Source organism: Drosophila ananassae, chromosome 2L (assembly GCF_017639315.1).
Source record: "Drosophila ananassae strain 14024-0371.13 chromosome 2L, ASM1763931v2, whole genome shotgun sequence".
Classification (NCBI taxonomy): Eukaryota; Metazoa; Arthropoda; class Insecta; order Diptera; family Drosophilidae; genus Drosophila; species Drosophila ananassae.
This window is the reverse complement of record NC_057927.1, coordinates 15245405-15264592: the sequence shown is the minus strand read 5'-3', so window position 1 is coordinate 15264592 and position 19188 is coordinate 15245405. Positions and strand designations below refer to the sequence as shown.

At 42.4% G+C, this 19188-nt stretch overlaps 5 protein-coding genes across 7 annotated transcripts in view; 2 read left to right on the top strand and 3 right to left on the bottom strand.

Moving 5' to 3' along the window:
* The window catches only part of LOC6501235 (chromatin-remodeling ATPase INO80), a 39462-nt gene extending 28525 nt beyond the window's left edge, over positions 1-10937 (bottom strand). Inside the window, exons 1-9 of one of the 2 annotated variants that reach the window (XM_001954784.4) lie at positions 10514-10937; positions 10261-10454; positions 8012-10206; positions 7813-7953; positions 7576-7753; positions 7173-7513; positions 6853-7114; positions 6629-6796; positions 6455-6568 (exon numbers count right to left, since the gene is read on the bottom strand). In XM_001954784.4, coding sequence (XP_001954820.2) covers positions 6563-6568; positions 6629-6796; positions 6853-7114; positions 7173-7513; positions 7576-7753; positions 7813-7953; positions 8012-10206; positions 10261-10454; positions 10514-10802 — 3774 coding nt within the window. In that variant the 5' untranslated portion in view covers positions 10803-10937 and the 3' untranslated portion in view covers positions 6455-6562. Of the gene's footprint in view, positions 1-6454; positions 6569-6628; positions 6797-6852; positions 7115-7172; positions 7514-7575; positions 7754-7812; positions 7954-8011; positions 10207-10260; positions 10455-10513 lie in introns of those variants that run through there. The other variant, XM_014911472.3, reaches the window with a different exon arrangement.
* LOC6499346 (putative serine protease K12H4.7) lies at positions 1599-3537 on the top strand. Its single transcript, XM_044714041.1, has 5 exons — positions 1599-1875; positions 1934-2115; positions 2172-2639; positions 2702-2883; positions 2959-3537. The coding sequence occupies exons 1-5, from the start codon at positions 1645-1647 to the stop codon at positions 3363-3365; spliced, it is 1470 nt and encodes a 489-aa protein (XP_044569976.1). The 5' UTR covers positions 1599-1644; the 3' UTR covers positions 3366-3537.
* On the bottom strand, positions 5386-6554 carry LOC6501236. Of its 2 annotated transcripts, XM_014911473.3 has the most exons (2): positions 6207-6346; positions 5386-6153 (listed from the first exon to the last, which is right to left on the bottom strand). In XM_014911473.3, exon 2 carries the CDS (start codon positions 6025-6027, stop codon positions 5464-5466), a length of 564 nt encoding a protein of 187 aa, XP_014766959.1. In that variant the 5' UTR covers positions 6028-6153; positions 6207-6346; the 3' UTR covers positions 5386-5463. The 2 variants fall into 2 exon arrangements, with proteins under 2 accessions (XP_014766959.1, XP_001954821.1); XM_001954785.4 differs by having other exon boundaries at positions 5386-6554.
* Positions 10938-11080: 143 nt separating the features above from the next.
* LOC6501234 lies at positions 11081-13574 on the bottom strand. Its single transcript, XM_001954783.4, has 7 exons — positions 13337-13574; positions 13145-13260; positions 12953-13087; positions 12301-12827; positions 12138-12227; positions 11909-12078; positions 11081-11852 (listed from the first exon to the last, which is right to left on the bottom strand). The coding sequence occupies exons 1-7, from the start codon at positions 13423-13425 to the stop codon at positions 11240-11242; spliced, it is 1740 nt and encodes a 579-aa protein (XP_001954819.1). The 5' UTR covers positions 13426-13574; the 3' UTR covers positions 11081-11239.
* Positions 13575-13618: 44 nt separating this feature from the next.
* Positions 13619-16606, top strand: LOC6499347 (aprataxin-like protein). Its single transcript, XM_001954782.4, has 5 exons — positions 13619-13860; positions 13915-14140; positions 14243-14423; positions 14532-14718; positions 14963-16606. The coding sequence occupies exons 1-5, from the start codon at positions 13708-13710 to the stop codon at positions 16247-16249; spliced, it is 2034 nt and encodes a 677-aa protein (XP_001954818.2). The 5' UTR covers positions 13619-13707; the 3' UTR covers positions 16250-16606.
* The last annotated feature ends 2582 nt before the right edge of the window (positions 16607-19188 follow it).

The following is a 19188-nucleotide window of genomic DNA, read 5'->3' as shown; positions in this document are numbered from 1 at the left end:
GAATAACCGTATATTACGGTTAAATAAAAGTCTAGGAATAAACTATAGGCCAATTTCTTACAAAAGTGTTTTAATAATATCATTTTGTTTGGATGAAAATTTATTTTGAGGTATTCCGCTCAAAGATCGGATGAAAATTGTCCAAGATATGACTATGACTTGGGGCCATATATGAACATAATGGTATATAAAGGGACCCCATCAGAAAAATTTTGAAAAAAATCGATCGAAAATTTTATTTAGAGATTTTGAAATAGATTGATAGAGAATCGATCCACAAATCTTTTGAGGTATTCCGTTCAAGGATCGGAGGAAAATTGTCCAAGATATGAGTATGACTTTGGGCCATATATGAATATCCTGGTATTTAAAGGAACCCCATCGGAAAAATGTTGAAAAAACCGATCAAAAATTTCATTTATAGATTTTTATGCAGATTGATAGAGGATCTAACCACAAATCTTTTGAGGTATTCCGTTCAAGGATCAGATGAAAATTGTCCAAGATATGAGTATGACTTGGGACCATATATGAATATCCTGGTATTCAAAGGGACCCCATCGGAAAAATGTTGAAAAAAATCGATCGAAAATTTCGTTTAGAGATTTGGATGCAGATTGATAGAGAATCGATTCACAAATCGTTTGAGGTATTCCGCTCAAGGACCGTATGAAAATTGTCCAAGATATGAGTGTGACTTGGGGCCATATATAAATATCTTGGTATATGAAGGGACCCCCATCGGAAAAATTTTGAAAAAATCGATCGAAAATTTCATTTAGAGATTTTGAAATAGATTGATAGAGAATCGATCCACAAATCTTTTGAGGTATTCCGCTCAAGGATCGGATGAAAATTGACTAAAATATGAGTATGACTTGGGGCCATAAATGAATATCCTGGTATTCAAAGGTACCCCACCAGAAAAATGTTGAAAAAAATCGATCGAAAATTTCGTTTAGAGATTTTAATGCAGATTGATGGAGAATCTAACCAAAAATCTTTTGAGGTATTCCGCTCAAGGATCGGATGAAAATGGTCATAATATATATGGGAATGACTTGGGACCATTTATAAATATCCTGGATTTTTTCAAATAGATCAAATGGGAAAAAATTATTGAATTATATAAAATAATCGGCGTTTCTCTATAGTATAGCGATCGATAGATAAAGCTCTTTAGTGCCACTATAATAGTTAAACAACAAAGGGCGGCAAAGGTTGATAAAGAAAATTGTCTCCAATAAGCCTCATTATGAAAGACACTTTAGTTTATTAAAATTTAAATTCAAGAAATTTTTAAGATACCACATTAGTTTTTTGTAGGGCATACCAAGTTTTTAGGTAACGGACTAATTGGACCATTAAGTAAGAAACATAACTCTTATCCATGAGTTTAACTAGGAATTCTAATAAGCGTAGCTACGACAACGTGATGTAACACGTGAGCCCAACGAAGAACCCTTGACTTTATCAGAGCCATATATTTTCTCATATTTGTTTACTTACCAATTAAGTCCCTTCAAAGGCCCTATCTTCAAAAGGCTAAAGCAAATTCCAGCAGCGAATATTTTTTGAATAAATAGTCCGCCCATTTGATGGAGAAATCATTCGCAAACTTGTGAACTATCAGCAACTAGCAATATGAAGTCTTTTCTTGGAGCTCTAGCCATCCTGGCTATCCTTTCACCCCTCACTACCGCCGCAAGTTTGGGTGAATCGAAGCCAGAGGCCAATGACTTTATCCGGACCTTGAAGGACCTCCACAGAGGAAGTCCTGCCGAACCAACGATGACACGGGCCAATGTTGAGGAACGCTGGATCACCCAGTGGTTGGACAACTTCGACGGAGACAACAACGCCACCTGGGAGGATGTGAGTAACCCATGGTGCCAAGGTAATCTGAATATTTATAAGTAATTTTCCTTACCAGCGCATTCTGATCAACGAGGACTACTTTGTCGACGGGTCACCCATCTTTATCTATCTGGGCGGTGAGTGGAAGATCCAACCCGGTGACATTACTTCCGGACTCTGGGTAGACATCGCCAAGCAACACAATGGTACGATCGTCACCACCGAGCACCGATTCTTTGGCGAAAGCCTTCCCATAACGTGAGTTTCTCTTAAAAATAATTTTTATGTCCTTAATTAAAAAACGTTGCTTTTAGTCCGTTTTCGACGGAGAACCTCGAAAAGTATCAAAACGTAAATCAAGCCCTGGCTGATGTCATCAACGTGATTGAGAACCTTAAGGAAGAGGACAAGTATAAGGACTCCAAGATTGTTATTCATGGCTGCTCCTACTCTGCATCTATGGCTACCTGGATCCGTAAACTGTATCCTGAAACTATTTTGGGAAGCTGGGCTTCCTCGGCTCCGCTCGTGGCCAAGGTAGACTTTAAGGAATACTTCAAAGTTATCGGCGAGTCGTACAAGGTCCTGGGGGGACAGTATTGCTACGATTTGATCGACAATGCCACATCCTACTACGAGGATCTGTTCGCAAATGGAGAGGGAGACCAGGCCAAGAAGGAGCTCAACTTGTGCGACAACTTTGATGCGGACAACAAAAGGGACCGTTGGCAGATATTCAGCACAATTGCCAATATTTTTGCAGGAATCGCTCAATACCAAAAGTGAGTAGCACAGTTATAGAAAATGAAGAATCTGCCATATCTAAGCTTATAATGCATATCAGCCCAGCGAATTATGACATCGCCCAGTACTGCTCGGTGCTGAGGTCCTTCAGCGATGATGACTCTGTGGCCCTTTCTAAGTTTATTAACTGGCGTATTCATGAGCACTCTGGACAGTGTATCAGCGCAACCTTTAAAGGAACTACTGATTATTATGAATGGGCTAAGGATAACTACCAAGACAGTAAGTTTTTTCATTAATAGAAAAATGTTTGAGGACATTTAAAACGAACAAATTCGCACATTCGCATTTTCGCAGGCATGCTTCCCTGGTTCTTCCAGACCTGCAGCGAGTTCGGCTGGTTCCAGTCTTCCGGTAGCAGACAGCAACCTTTCGGATCTTCCTTCCCGTCCAAGCTTTACGAGGATACCTGCGAGACAGTCTTTGGCTCCAAATACAACACTGCTGGAATTCGAGCCAATGCCAAGGCAACCAACGCCGAGTTCGGAGGACTGGACAACGACTTCACCAACGTCTACTTTGTGCAAGGTCAGATGGACGGCTGGAGAAAGGTGGGAGCCGGTGTGGAACAAGGAGCAACCATCATCCCCTATGCCTCCCACTGCCCCGATGGCGGATCGATCTCCGCCAGCGATAGTCCCGAACTGGTTGCCTCTAAGCAGAAGATTATAGCTCTGGTGGCTCAGTGGCTGGAGGAAGCCTAATTATATATTTACCCATATATTATATATCGAAAATGATTTAGTTTTCGTACATTTTCCGTTTTTGGTGGTACGAAGTTACTTTTTCTTTTTTGAATACGTTATAGGACTGAAAGCCGTTTACAATATATAATCACAAAAACTTGGTCTCAATAAAGAAAATAAGAAATATAAACTAAATCTTGTTTAAATTACTAAAAGACATTTCAGCATACTCATAAAAAGAACCATTTGAAACCATAGATTTAAATGGATTTTAAATAATTTTAAATTCATAAGAGAAGAAGAGCATATCATTAGCAGCTTACTCTATTCCTGATTGTTGGCAAACTGGTGTTATCTTGAAGCTCAAGGTTTTTGCAAAAATGATGCAATAAAACTGAAAATTTATGTAGCCCACAAATCCATCAAAAATATTTGAAAAGGTGTGACCACTACGACAGCCCCTCACGGACCAAGGCAGACCCAAAAACTGATGGGGTTAAGGGGGCCGAGGGTTCTCCTACACCCAATGAATTGCACTAAATCCAGAAACGTGCTGGGCATATCAAGATCCCTAGACAGCCGGCTACTTAAAGACTCTGCATTGCTTTAGAAAATGTCATAAATCTTGAGAGCCGAATCCGAATCCGAATCGAGTCACGCATTATAATGACCTGACCAAACCAGGCCCAAAAACAGATCCTCAGTCTACTTGGCTTCCATCGGACAATTTGCTTATAAATAGCATTAAAATACAATTAATTCGTGGGTCTCGTATCGTTTAAACTGTAACTGGTACAGTTCTTTTTCCGCTCTTAAAGGTTTCGTTTTTTTTGGGGCTGAAGAACGGGGTAGGGAAAAGCTTAAGCCCAAGAAATGCCAAAGTGTTGAGTTTTTGGTCAAATTATTTTGGTATGCACCGCAGACATGAACGGGAAATACTTTTGCCGGTGTTGAGGACAAAGGGGAATTTTTTGGTTGGTGTTTGAGAAATTATATTGAAACAGAAATAAAAATTCTTGCCATAATTTAAGTTTTTCGAAATTGGCTTTCTTCTGGGATAAATTGTTACTATTTTCATGTGAAATTGAAACTAAATTGTAAACAAAATAAGTTATACTAAGCTGGCTAAAATAATCTACACAGTATCTGAGTCATCTTCGAAGCTCTTGGCCCAGAACCATCGTTTAAGAAGGCCGGTTGGACCTCTTTCACAGATCCGCTGATGGGGAACAATCAATGAACAAAAATACCAAGATTGAATTAGTCAGCACAAGCCATAAACTGGGGAGAACGAGAACGAGATGACAACAAAAGCCAGAGCCTGAGCCTGAGCCTGAGAACCTGGCAATAAAATGACAGAGGAGTAGGAGCCGAAACCAAATTACTCTCGACCAGGGTGCGCAAATAACAAATCAAAACCGGTGACAAAATGATTTAGGAACAGGGCAAAAACGTTCACACGGAGCTGCCGATGGAAGCCAGGGATCAGGGCATAGCCGATGAAATCGAATGAGAGATGGGCTGGGGGATCAACATGCAAAAATTCTGTTCGATATTGTGTCCTTTTCGGGCTGAGAATTCCTCTACGTGGCCGCCGAACTTGGCCGGATTGGTGGGTCTCATTGTTAAGAAGCGATAAAGATCACAGGAGTAAATCATGGCCCGCCGCCCCACCGATCTCCCCATTCCCCTGGCCAAGATTCAGCCTTGACTGCTGCAATGCATGAACAAGTAGTTGAGCAAATGGCTACACGAACCACACAGGGTTTTCCCGTGTCGCAGTGGCTTTTCATTTTCAGCTATCACTTGAGCCCTGGCTTTCAATGTCAATGACAGTGAGGAAGACTTGCTTCTTCGTCATGGAATAAAAAATAAATTAACTGCTAGGTCGTTTTTTGCATTCTATCAAACCTCAAGTCAGGAGTATTTATTAAAATTTACTTATATACCAAATTTGTCATTATACTCTAAAATACACACTTCTTAAAATTGTTCCTTTAGAAGGGATTCAAAATATGCTAAATAATATATCAAGAGATTAGCCGAATACTTTTAATTTAATTACGGGTACTAATTTTCAATCGCCAATTCTAGCTATTCTCGACTCTAGTCTGTACTAAACACGCACATTGTCATAGACTCTTACTACATCGTGGTCCTGCTTAAGCTGTTCGAGAAACTCCTTGTAGCGCTTCATTTGGCGCTCGGGGAGCTGAACAAGCGCCTTTTTCGGACTGTGCCCCAGCTCGGAGTGAGTGATCTTGTAGCCGCAATCCCTTAGTTTGGCCTTCACCTCGCGCAGGTCCAGTGGCTGGCACTGAAAGGTGACGGCGCCCTTTGCGTAGTTCTTTATGGTAACACTGGTTGCCTTGCACCACAAGGCGTCTGTTTGTAGAGTCTGATTGAAATCCTCGAAGCTCAATAGCACCTTGTTCGGAAGAACGGCCTCTATGAAGCCAGCTTCCTTGAACAAATGGCGATTGATAAAGCGAGCCCTATGCTGCTTCAGTATGACTAACAAGCGAAGCTTCAGGTCACTTAGGTTATCGGTCCGGGCTTTGCAAATCAGTCCCACAGTCTGGCGGCCATAGTCTATGGGCAGGATGTAGGTGGTCTGGTTCCGCTCGTACAGCTCGCACTCTCGCAGAATGCGCTGCACCCGGCTGTAGGGCAGCTGCATGGGCGACAGGCGAGCTCTCAGCTCGGAATTTCGCTCGGGATCAACGGAGCCACCACCGCGATGAACCGCCAGACGCAGCTCATGGGCCAGTCGCACCTCGTCGGGTGTGTCCGTATCGAATTGAATCTGTTTGGTGCTTCGTGGAGTGATATATGTGGCAGGTCTGTCTGTCAACTCACTCGAGCTTCTATCTCCGTATGTTGGAGCCCATCGAACCCGCTTCACGGTTATATCGTACTCTTCCTCGGGCAGCTGCATATCTAGACCATTGCGCTTGTCGTTCTCCAGCTTGGGAGAATCTGACCGCGTCAGAGTCGGCTTCGGGCAGTATGGAGTCACACTTGCCCTCAGATGTGGCAGCTTCGAGGAACAATGAAGGTTCATTGGTTCTAAACAGCGGTTTTTAGACATGTTGCGTATTTTTAAATTTTGAGTACAAATGATTTCCTTGAGAGGTCAAATAGAATGCTAATGCACGAATAATTTGTTCGTGAAAGAGAGTGTTCTAAAGAAGTTTGAAAGTTTACTGAAAAGCCTACTCCTAAATGTGGAACATACACTGGAAGGAAAGGTTGGTTAAATAAGTCAGATAAGTACTCACCGTATCGGCGGCTGTTAGGTTAATGCCGAGTCCTCCAGCTCTGGTCGACAGTAAGAAGACAAAGATATCCGCCCGTGTCTGAAAATCTGCCACCATGTCCCGACGAGCTGAGATCTTGCTCGAGCCATCCAATCGCATATAACGATGTTTGCGGTGCCACATGTACTCCTAAAAAATAAAGACTTCTTAGCAACAATAAACAATTATTTCATTCAGGAGCTCACCTCCAGCAAATCGATCATCTTAGTCATCTGTGAGTAGATCAGCACGCGGTGTCCATTAGCTTTAAGGCGGGTTAGCAGCGTATCTAAGACGAAAAGCTTTCCGGCATCGGTGATCAACGTTTCCTTATCAGGTACTACGATCGAGGACCAGCCGCCCCTCGGCTTGCACAGAGCCAAGGAGCTGGAAACGAGCTCCCTGCCATCACTGTTTTCGCACTGTTGGTGGCGAATCTGTGTCCAGGCAGCAGAACGACTATCACAACTGCGAAATAGAACAGAGTTTCACACTGAAGACCACATTTATGTCACAGAGAACTTACTACAAGCGCCTGTTCACCGCGTGTACTCTTTGGCCCAAGTCATACAGAAGGCGTGGCATCGATAAAGGCTCACACTTATAGCTCCTCGGCTTGCGAGGTCGATGCGGAAATTCTGGCAAAAGCAAAAGCTTGGTCACCTTGACATCACTCTTGGTGTTAGATTTGGTTTGCACTTCCACAGATTCCACCTCAAGCTCCGGCTTTGAATCGTCCGCCATTTCCTCGATTAGGTCTGACTTCTGAGTCAGAACCTTGGAGCGAATCACACGATGCTCAATGGTCTCCTGCATGTTGTAGGTGAAATAGTCTCCAAAAGCATAAACACTACTTTCATTGGCGGTCTAACAAGGGAGAATTTTGTTTTCATTATTTTTATTTCGAAAAAAGCACTTTCTACAATTACCATGGCTGTAAAAATAAAATTACGCAATACACTGCTCGGGAGCATATAGTCCGGAATCAGTTTGTTTTCCAGCATCGGTTCCAGGAGTTGATATCTACTTGCTCGATGTTTCTTCCACCATTCCCGGCGGTACGCCAGAAGTGGATATTTCTCAAGGATCACGCGGTAATGTAAGAGGCTGCAATCAAAGTGGCAGAAAGTTAGAGGGAACGATACATTTTTCATCAAAATACTCACAAAGTAATCAGCCCATTCAGAGTGACATCCACCATGTCTCCAACTGACAAATCACATAATCGGGTAAACCCAAAGGCGCTGTCCACATTCACGTCCTCCCACAGAGATCTTTGCATGTGTTCCGACTTAAAGATGTTGAAACTGGAAAGAACCGAATCGCATTAATAAATTTACACAGTTGTTAATCAAGTTCCCCTACCGATTGTACAGCAGGTGCTGTCGACTCGGCAAGATTCTGTGGAGCAGTCCATCCTCGTACACCAATCTAGGTATTACGTACTCCGCACAACGCATAAAGAACGGGCTTCTGGCATCCCTTCTCTCAAAGAGCTCCGGATGGTTGCACACCTTTCGGAACTGCATGACCAAATTCATCAGGTTCGAAGCAGATGAGGACGATGAGAGAGCGGAGGAACCGCTGGTCAAATGCAACAGGTCCTCAATCCTAATCTTCTGCTTCAGTGCCCTGTAGAGCAGCTTCTGGCGAATGGTCAGAGGGCAGTAGACCATGATTTCAATCTTGTCCGACAACTCATTCTCCACGTCCTTCTTAATGCGCCGCAACATAAACGGCTTGAGAATCAAGTGCAGCCTGGAAATTTGCTTCTCATCTATGCCCGTTTTGTTCTCGGCATGCGATTCGATATCTTTGGAGAACCACTCGTTGAACTCATCGTGCGAATCAAATAGAGTGGGCATGATGAAGTGCAGCAACGCCCAGAGCTCGGCCATGCTGTTTTGGATGGGAGTGCCACTGAGAAGCAGTCGGTTCCTGCAGCTGAAGCCAAGTAGTAACTTCCAACGCTGTGACGCCGCACTCTTGATGGCCTGTGCCTCGTCCAGCACCATGTACTGCCACTTGATGCGGTTGAAGTACTTGTAATCGCTTACCACCAGCTGGTAGGAAGTGATGACTACATGGAAGCTGGCGTCCCGAGTGTGCAGGTGTTTTTGGTCCCAAAACTGGCGTAGAATTTTTCTTTCCCCCGGCGAACCCCAATAGGGCACCACATTAAATTCAGGAACGAATCGGGACATCTCCTGCTGCCAATTGTGAAGCGTGGAGGCGGGCGAGATGACCAGAAACGGTCCCCACACTCCATAGTGTTCGGCTATGTGGCACAGGAACGCAATGGATTGCACGGTCTTTCCCAAACCCATTTCATCGGCCAGTATGCCACTGATACCCTGATCATAGATGTTGGCCAGCCAAGTCATGCCTTTGATTTGATACCCTTTGAGGGTTCCCTTAAACATTTTGGGTTGGGGCAAATCCTTAATTTCCTGGCGGGGAGCGGCTTTAGGCTCATCCTCGCCTTCCTGCTCCTCTGGTTCCTCCGCTTCCTCCAGCTCTTCAGGGTCTTCGTCCGGCTCTTCCTTCTTAACAAACACATCAAATGCTTTGGTCTTATCCAGATCCCTCTTCATGGCAGCCTCGGCATGCTCCTGGGCTAACAGCTTCATCTCCCCTGCATCGTAGTCATCTTGCACTGATAACCGGGCATTGGTCTCCTCATCCAACTGACTAAGAATACGTAGTTGATCTTCCTCGCTACCCTGGCCCAATTTTTTGGACATGAAATGGGCATACAGTTCGGTTTGGGTGATGAGGAAGTTAAGCTTTCGCTGCTGTCGCTTCACTTCGATTAGTTCCACGTCCTGTTTGCGCTGCTCCTCCGCTTCACGCTCCTGCTTGCGCCTCTGATCGCGCTCCACTCGCTCATATCGTTTCCAGTAAGTAAGCATTTCCCTGGTGAGACGCTTTGCTCGCCACACAGTCTCCTTCATGATTCTTTGGGAGTTAATGGCTCGCTGGCGCACCACCTTGGCACACATTCCAGCTATTCTCTTGCAATTGGCCAGCATCTCTTTATGGTTGTTGCTCTTGATACGCTGAAGCCTACCAGATTCCTTCTTCGACATAATCTGCCAAATGCGACGGCGACGCGCGGCCAGTGCGGCGGGATTCTTGCGCTTGCGTCGCACCTTTGTCACTTGTCCCTCAGCACCGCCAACGACATCTACTTCCTCCTCGATTTCTTCCTCCTCTGGATAATCCAGAGCCAAACTGGCGAGCTCCCGTTTATAGTCCACTTCACCGCCGTCTTCATCTTCGTCATCGTTAGCCGGCAGTGTGTCGCCGAAGGTATATTTTCCGAGTTCCGAAGGCGGCACCTCGCCAGATTCGGGAGATCCCAGAATGTCCCGCTTCTTGCGACCACGTCTTCTTTGTTTGGGCTTGGGACCGGCTTGAGCTTCGGCCAGGCGGGCCAGCAAGATCTCTTGCTTGGTGCGCCGCCGTCGCTTGCGCACCCCGGCCGTAGCTTGCTGGCGCTCGGCGAAGACATCGTGGTTAGACAATAGACCACTGGAGTAGTACGCAAACTGGGCGTTCTGTGGATGACAAATTGAAACAATTCTTCCCGCTTATTACTTTTCTTTACTCACTGTTGCCTTCTTGTAGTAGTTCTTTCGCTGACGCTGCTCCCTTATGTGCTGTCGCAGCATCTGGTGGACGTACTCATCCTCAGTGACGCTTGGGTCATCGCTTTCTGTATCGCTCAGCAGCAAGTCATACAACCACTCACGATCGCTGGTCAAATCGTTAAAGTTGTACAACTGAGCCTTCACACTTTGTCGCTCTGTAAAGAACAATATTATTAGGGTCTTTATTTATTTCTTGGTGAGATTCAGGGCTCACCCTCCTTGCTTCCTAACAGATGCTTCTTGCTGTTTTTAGACTTCCTCGTTTTGACAATTCCAACCATAGACGAGTCATCGGAGTCTTCCGGTTCCTCTTTTTTTATTTCCAACTCCTCGCCACTGTCCTCGCTGCTAAGAGGCTTCTTCAGAGCTTGTTTGGCCATTTCCATGAAGGGTCGCATGTTGAGAGCCGCTTCCAGGCGCTGTACGTGCAAAGGCTCCGCCATAGCTCGAGGACGCTGCACTGGTAGTGGCGCATTGCCGGGCTTAGTGTCCATGCCGGCCATTCTGTTAAACCTGTTTTACTATAATTTTCACCAATATTTTCACGTAATTTGCAATTTCGTCCGGCACGCGTAGAAAGGTAAACAACAGTATGACCGTAGCTGGTGCGGCGGGAAATGCCAGTTCAGGAGCTTCTAATACCAAAAAAATACTAAACTACAGTGAACACTACATTTAAAACAGAAACATTTATAGTTTAAAATTTATGGAATTTATAGTTTAAACTATGTTGATTAAAAAACTCTCCATATAAATAAAACCATTGATTTAATGACCATGTTTTGCCATTTCGGATTTAATAGAATTCTAACAATCTGTTAAATATATATTTCCAGCCTATATTTCAGAAATATTTATTTGTGTCAAAAATTAATACATATCAATGTCTTAAACATATATAATATTTTATTTTTATAAATAGAGTTAATTTGTCGTTCCACTACAGAGGGCAAATAGTATAGTAACCGTCGCAGACCTCGCACTTCTTACGTGGGATAATATAGTTGCTTGGGTTAAGCGATAAAAATTGACGCTTTATTTTTTCCATAATTGGCAAAGTGTGTGCTTCTATAAATTGGTAAGACTTTTCCCGATAGTCGTTCAATACCGTTTCCATCATACGGAAAAGCACAGACTCAGTCGAAATGAAGAATTTTAACAACTCGGTCAGCTCTTTGAGCATTAGGTTTAGGAAAGTTTCAGTCATGTTCATGATTAAATTAAAAACATTTGGAACCACAGATTCGGCCACGACGCGAACTATGTTTTCGAATGACTCGGCATTGACCACGTTCTTCAAGATAGCTTCCCCATAATCCTTAAGATTAAAGGATGTCTTTCCAATCGTCACTATGCACTCGGTTAGTAACAGCCCAAGTTTCAAATTGGAACAAGAGATATTTACGGTATTTTTTACACCTTTAGGGCTCATAAATAAAGATCTCAATTCGTGGTGGGATGGCGTATCATTAATGCAGCGTATGATATCCAATATTCCCTTGGTTTCTCCCCTTATAGACACTGTCGTCTCAAGGTACTTATCAAATGAAATCCTAAAAACGAAATGGGTCAAATTTTTAAGAGATGGTGTTCTTTAATATATTTTTACCTTTGACTTTCACTAAGGGTTTTTCGAAAGCCATCTATCTTTCCATTGGCGGCCTCCCTAATGATGGTGGAGGCCAGTTTGAAATTGTGGATGCTGTGGGTGAACAATACCAGCGAAGCGGACAACTGAAGCACATCCATGGCAGTGATGTCCTCCCCGTCCATAGCTTTCTGTAAGACAGGTGACTCGTGACTTGGTATGGATTGTAAAAATGATTAAATTAGCTTACTATAATAATGTCCACAACGCCATTTGCCACACTTGATCCGGAAACTGCAATCGAAGTTATGTTCACTCCATTGACTGTCATTTGAGCGACCTATAAATATATGTCATAAGTGTTATATACCATTCTTCAAAACGGTTGCATTCTTGGTTTATTATTAGCTCACCTTCCCAACTTCCTTTCCAGCGATTGTTGCCAAACCCACGGCTTTTGTGACCCCGGCAGCACCTATTCCTACGACACCGGCCATTGTATTCAGCCAGTGTCCGCGCGCCTCTCGATCAGTCAGTTTGATCGATTGCTCGTGTTTGGAGCGATCCGCCAGTCTGATACTGGACCTGGTCGTCGCATATGTGGCAGTGCCCAGGCCGACGAGTCCGGCAATGCCCATCAGAGGAGCCGCGAAGGGAAACACACAAGTTGCTGCCACAATTGAGACTCCCGCAGAGGCAAATCCTCCAATTGCAACGCTAGTATCAAGAACGTGAAGAGCTTTTCTACCGGCACTGCCCGCTGGTGTTACAAATTTCTCCAGGCTCACCTCGCCTTCCACCAACTTGTAAATTCCGGATTTGGGGGCCACCATGGTACCGGGAGGCAACTTATTGGTAGCCACATAATGTCCCCAATTTTGGTAGACGCGTGCGTTTTCATCAACAAACAAATTGCAGCAGTGGGAGCTGCTGGTTCCATCTTAAAGAAGAAATAAATTATTTTAGCTTTTTCCAATTTCTTTTCCAAAAAAGACCCACACCCGAAAATACGTGCATCTTGCAAAAATAGAAGCGATAAAGACTTGAGGACAAACATAAACTTACATATGCAGCGGCGGGCACGGATCACTGGATGATAGGAGAAATTTGTGCTTATCTCAGCATTTTCAAAATTTTTTTCCTCTGGGACCACAACTACATAAATAATGGCAGTCAGCGATTGTCCGTTTGTGTATTTTCCTAATCATAAAAAAAAATAAGTTTATATACTTTGATAGCAATATTAAAAATCTTTACTTTGATTCCATAGAGAAGTAAATACAGCGTCCTGAGTTTTTTTGGAGCGCGTCTGATGATCGGGTATCAATTCCTTAAGTTTCTTCTTCAACAAATCTGGTTGATTTTCTGGCACTCTTTACATTGGGTGGAAAAGTTTTATATTACATTTTACTTAGATACGATTTTTATTTAGATAAGATAAATACTTACAAGTCCCAGATAAGTTCGTCGTTGCAGCTAAGAGATTCTGCAAAATTTTTCTGGAATTCTTTAGCACTAAGTCTTTGATTCTGGGCCATTTTATAATTTTTTAGAGCTTCAAATTTGTTAGACTTCTCTAAGCAGCAGTTCAAATGAAAGTAATTTCCGGGAATGCCCCCGACTAAGCACCAATAATCGTTTCGTGGTCATCGAGAAAGAGATGGGCTCAAAAAATACCAAAAGTTATGCCAATGAATTTAGTAAATATTTATCGAAATCGCTTTTCGTCTCGAAATGCCATCACAATGCTGATTGGCCAACTCTAGTTCCGATTGCCCAGCTGGTTTCGTTCTGATTTGTGATTTTGATTACAATTTGTTATGTCTTGGTCAAATAATTTGGTGAAAGAAATTGTAAACTCCAAAAACCACATTATCGTCACTGAACTAGCCGTAGTCATTGCGGACAAGTTCCCAAAGGCTCGGCATCACTATCTAGTGTTGCCCCTTGCCGATATTCCCAGTATATTCCAAGTAAGAAATGGGTTTTTAAACCTTAAATAGGCTTTATAAATTCTGCTGTTTCAGTTGAACAGAAGTCACCTGTCATTGTTAAACGAACTGCATTTTTTGGCTCATAACGTTGTGGAAGTGAAAGGCGCATGCTGGGACGATTTTCAAGTGGGATTTCACGCGGAGCCTAGCATGCAAAGGCTTCACTTGCATGTAATCTCAAAGGATTTTGTGTCGCCCTGTTTGAAGACCAAAAAGCATTGGAACAGTTTCAATACCGACCTTTTTGTTCCTTTCGAAAGTGAGTAACTTTGTAGAGGTCTCACTGCCTTTCAGAATTTCGTAGTTGGAAGTTTTGTGGGATTATAAAAAAATGGTTTTCGTTTAACCATTATAATTTTAGAACTTGTTGCCCAAGTGGAGAAGGACAATTGTTTCACTCGCTTCCCAAAAAGCCTGAAGGACGACCTGTTGGCCACCCCGCTGCTTTGTAACCAGTGTAAATTTATAGCTCCCAATTTACCAACACTTAAGGAACATTTGGCGAAGCATCTCGAAGACCGCACACAAAAATCGCAGAACTAGTATGTAACTTGGAACCAGTTCGATAGTTTGATAGAAATTAGTTATCATCTGACAGGTCTTTCTTTTCCAATTTTTGTAATTCACACAAAGTGTTTTTTGTTTCAAAGTAATTTAGAAAAAATGGCAAAACACGACCCAAAGGACTATTTTCGTGACGAGCTATCACGTAAACTAAAAGACAAAAAGAATTTTATAATTGAAAGCGATCGGGCAGTGGTAATCAAGGCGGACTTCCCAAAGTCGCAATATCACTTCAGAGTTGTGGCCAAAGAAGAATTACGGGATGTAACTCAGGTGCGTTTCCTTTAGGATATAAAATATAAAAAAAAAAAATTATATTTAGATCGAAACAATAGGCTACAATATAGTACAATGTCAGGCTCTTTTTAATCTAATCTATAATCTATAAAAACATTGCTTCAAAAGCTTTTCAAAAAATAATAAATATTTATTATCACTTCTCTTGGGTGTTACTTATTGTCGGATCCTTTGATAATATTATACTGCATATAAGTATTAATACCTGTTCTCTTTCTAGTTAAATGGGGATCATTTGCCTTTGCTGGATCACTTAATGGACCTGGCCCATGAAGTAATCGAGAAGCAGGACCATTTGGAACCGCACCACTTTCGCATCGGCTTCAAAGTTAATACCTTTTGGAACCGCCTTAACTTACACGTCATCTCAGATGACTTCTATTCGGTGGCCATGAAACGTGTTCGCCACTGGAATAGTTTCAATTCGGAGTTATTTATGCCCTTTCATGTGGCCCACATGATGCTAAGCTTGCAGGGCTCCATTGATCCCATTTCAGAGGAGAAGTGCAAAGAGCTGCAGCTGAAGTTACCATTGCACTGCAACCAGTGCGAGTTTGAAACAAATTTACTGCTGGATCTAAAGTTTCACCTATTTCAGCACTGGCAGGGTAGAGAAAGAGAGTGGAAACAAAAGAAAAATCTCGACAAGATTTTAAAAATGTTGGAAACTACCAGCGTCAGTGAGGACGCAACTTCGAATGCTTCTGAAATTGGAAAGGAGTCGATTGAAATGCCGCAAAAACCATTAGCAACCCCACTGCACTGCCAAGCCAAGGATCAGGCTGCGAATGGCTATGCAGAATATGTTTCCGGGCCACCGGTAAACATGATGAACATTCAAAATCCCAACAACCCATTCCGGAACACACCACCGTTGAACATTAAACCATTGGCTTCGCCGCAACCAAACCATTCAGGAAACCACATGGCACATGGACCTAGGGGGGCTTTTTTTAAGCCACGTGGAAATATGGCACCCCGTGCACCACGGCCCATGTGGAACGCTCCTAGGGGTCCACAAAATCACCAACGTAACTCCTTCATGCATCCGGGAATCAATGGATTCGGGGCACCAACGCAACATCAGGGTTATCAGCCAGTAGGGCTTGGACAAGCTCCAATGTTTGGTCAACCAATGGGAATGAGACATCCGGGTTTCAACTCGTTCCGACCGCCTCCACCAACAAACTATCTAGTCCACCCCACACCTCCTAATCAGACTAGTGTGGTTAGTCAAGTTGCTTTAACTAGTCAAGGGGCAAGACCGAAATGGAATCCACAAAATGCGAATAATCAAAACCGGCAGGCGCCAACACCAAACTCAATTTCAAATCAGGGCAATCCCACCGAGAAAAATCTTCAGAATCCGAATCAATCAAATCGGCCATATCAGAATAAAACAAATAAGAAATCAAATAAAAATAAACCTCAAAATCCCAATCAAAAATCGAGCCAACAAAAACCAAACTCTAATGTCAATCAACCTGCCCAGACTCAAGGAGTTTAGGATCCAACAACTTCAAGTCAACCAAACCAAAACAAAAATGCCTAAAAGTTCTTCATCATTTTTTTTCAGATCATTGCACATAATTTTAAAACATTTGAGTCATGTCTCTTAAAAATATGAATCAAGCTAGAAGCTTAAAAAATTGTTTTGCCACGATATGCAGAGCATTAAATCGGCTTAAATTTCATAAATATTATTCAAATACCCCAAACATATTAGACTACAAAATAACATACTTATTTGAAAAACATATTTTTGTAATAATTTATAAGAATCTTGACATTTACAAATTTATTACTTTACTCCGAAGTATGAATTGCATTTTAATGATAGAATATATTACAAGATTTAAACCCAGTTAATGTAAACCATTATTTTACTCAGAAAATGCTGGACGGCATCCATCTCCTCCTACACCTGCAAAAACATTAAAAATATAAAATTAGTGCTTGCTGACCAAGTGGAAAAATATTATTCCACAGCTAATTAAACAAGCACCAAGGGCAGCCAGTTGCGCAGTCACTCCCTCAAGAAAGCCAGATGGAGCTCTTATTAAATTATAATTCTAAATTTGAAAAGCGAACAAAGTTCGTCAGATAGCCAGTCCCCCGGGAAGCAGGATAACTTTTCAGCTTAATTATCGATTGCCACTTGGCGCCAAATGAACTTTATAAGGTAAATGGTATACCCTTTGAGAGTGGGGGATATTATAAGGGCGTAGCGGAAGGTCAGTCCTTATTTAAATAAATTTAAGTAGAGATGCTAAATTTTGTCTATAACACATTCTAACAAGAACCCCTACGAATTCCTCGATGCTTATACCTAATTTTAGGCACACTACATTAATTTTAAACTGTGGGAGGCGGATTTTAAGTTAAGAGGTGACTAAGCCAGCTCCTAGAAGTCAGCAGTGCTATGGAGCCAGGCTAATCCACATCAGAGCCATAAACAAAATTCAAGGCAACAGCCCTGAGCCAGACACTCTGCACTCCTGTTGGGGTTGCAGTAATTTAAATTCGCCTCGACATTTTTTAGTGTGTCACAGTGCCAAGGTGTCCAAAAGCTAACACTCAGCCACATCCTCTCGAAGTGCTCCGGGGGCGAAGACGTCGCATCTTTGGCTTTGTATTTCGGTAAGCCATCAACAGCTCCATTTAAGCTATCTCTCGGAGCCTTGCCACCTGTTATGTCTCAGGAGCAACAGGAGGCCATTCATAAAGGACGTTACTTCGGAGCCAAAAAAGAGAGAGCTTCAGACCACTCTAAGGGGTAGCAGTTGAGCTCTCTCGATTTGAGCCTTCTTCCCAGGCGCATGCTCGTCCACAAAAGCTCTCCTCAAAAAGAAAGTTTTTGGCAAAAACATTGCCGCCGAAAAGAAAGTGACAACTGACTGAAGAACGAAACTCCAAACCGGAGTTCTATTTGGTTTCTAAATTTTGACTGATAGCTAAATAGTTATATTTAAAATTAAGAAATGAGCAATAAGATACAACTATTTTATAAAAACTTACTTAAATATAGCTCCAATAAAAAAAAATCAAGAATGAAAACTATTATTTATATAAATAGTTTACTTAATACAAGAAAAAAATTTAACAAATAACCATTACTCGATACACTAAGGATTCAAATTTAAAATTCTCTTTCAGACATTTACCAACAACAATATTATTTTCTTTATAAATATTCATAAAAAAATAAACCCCCTTATTGGGGGATGGTATGGTAATGGAGGTTTGTGGCTTTCGAGCACATGTGGACTGTTTCCAGGCACATAAAAATGTTATTTATATGCTGATGATTTTTGCGAGTCCATTTTTGGAGGACACTCGGCGCCACGGATTGGTTTCCTGGTTACCCTTAACAATCCTTTCCCGTGACATCGTATCAGCTTCCCGAGGTAGTGCAACAGTAAAGAGGCGGATCAGAGGCTCAGCGACAATTCCTCCATTTAAGCAATTTGCCATTTCTGCCTGGAAGCAGTAGACGAAGAAAAACAGAGGCAGCATCACGGCGACAACGAGCCTCAATAATAATAACTTTTCATAGCACTCCATTGCCGTTAAGCGCCCCCAGCGACCCGCAGACAAGTGGATATGCCATCCAACTGATGTATCCTGTTACCCTCAAGCTACATTGATTGCTGGGCCATGTTGTAGATGGGAGTGGCTAAAATTAATTAGAAGATATTTAACATAGTAAGAATAAGGAATAATGTTAATTTTTACGAAAGAATGACTAATAAATTACGAAGGAAAAGTATAGTTTTGTTTTCCGGTTGAAAACTTCTATTAAAATATTTCGATATTTTTAGAAGACACATTGTTGCATAAGTTCTCCCAGCTTGACTTTCGCTTCTGCATTCCCTCTCGCTTTGAACCTCCGGAACACGGCGGGGATCCTTCAACAAGCTCACTGACTCGCTGAGCAGCTCCTCCGTTGGTTACGCGACGTATGAGTAATATGCCAATTACACATTTTGTGCATTCTCCGGTTGCTTGTTGGAAGGGCTGCTCCTTTTCTGTTGCCTTCTTTTTTTGTGTCATCGCTGCGAAAATATTTTCCTAAGCTCCTGCAATTTCTATTCGCGTGGGACTATTTGTGTGGGTGTCCGTTTGTTTGTTTTCCTGCAGTGACATTGCGTATACGCTATGATGGCCTTATATGGCTTAGAGCTGGCTAAACCTGGTAAAGTTTCCAAGCCCAGCAAGGTAAGGCTTTAGAATTGGAAAAGTAGTAAAATATTTATGGCCCTCAAAGCTGACTTGGGGCATATAAAAAGGAAAAGTATTTTACAGCAAAATAAAATCTGCAAATCACAATAAAGTGCAATGGTTTAAGAATGGTTTAGAAAAGTTGTCTTTTCTAGTGTTGTATCGGGCTTAACTTATATTTGTTGTCCCATAAATTTGCATTTGCCTTGCTCCACTGAACTTGCA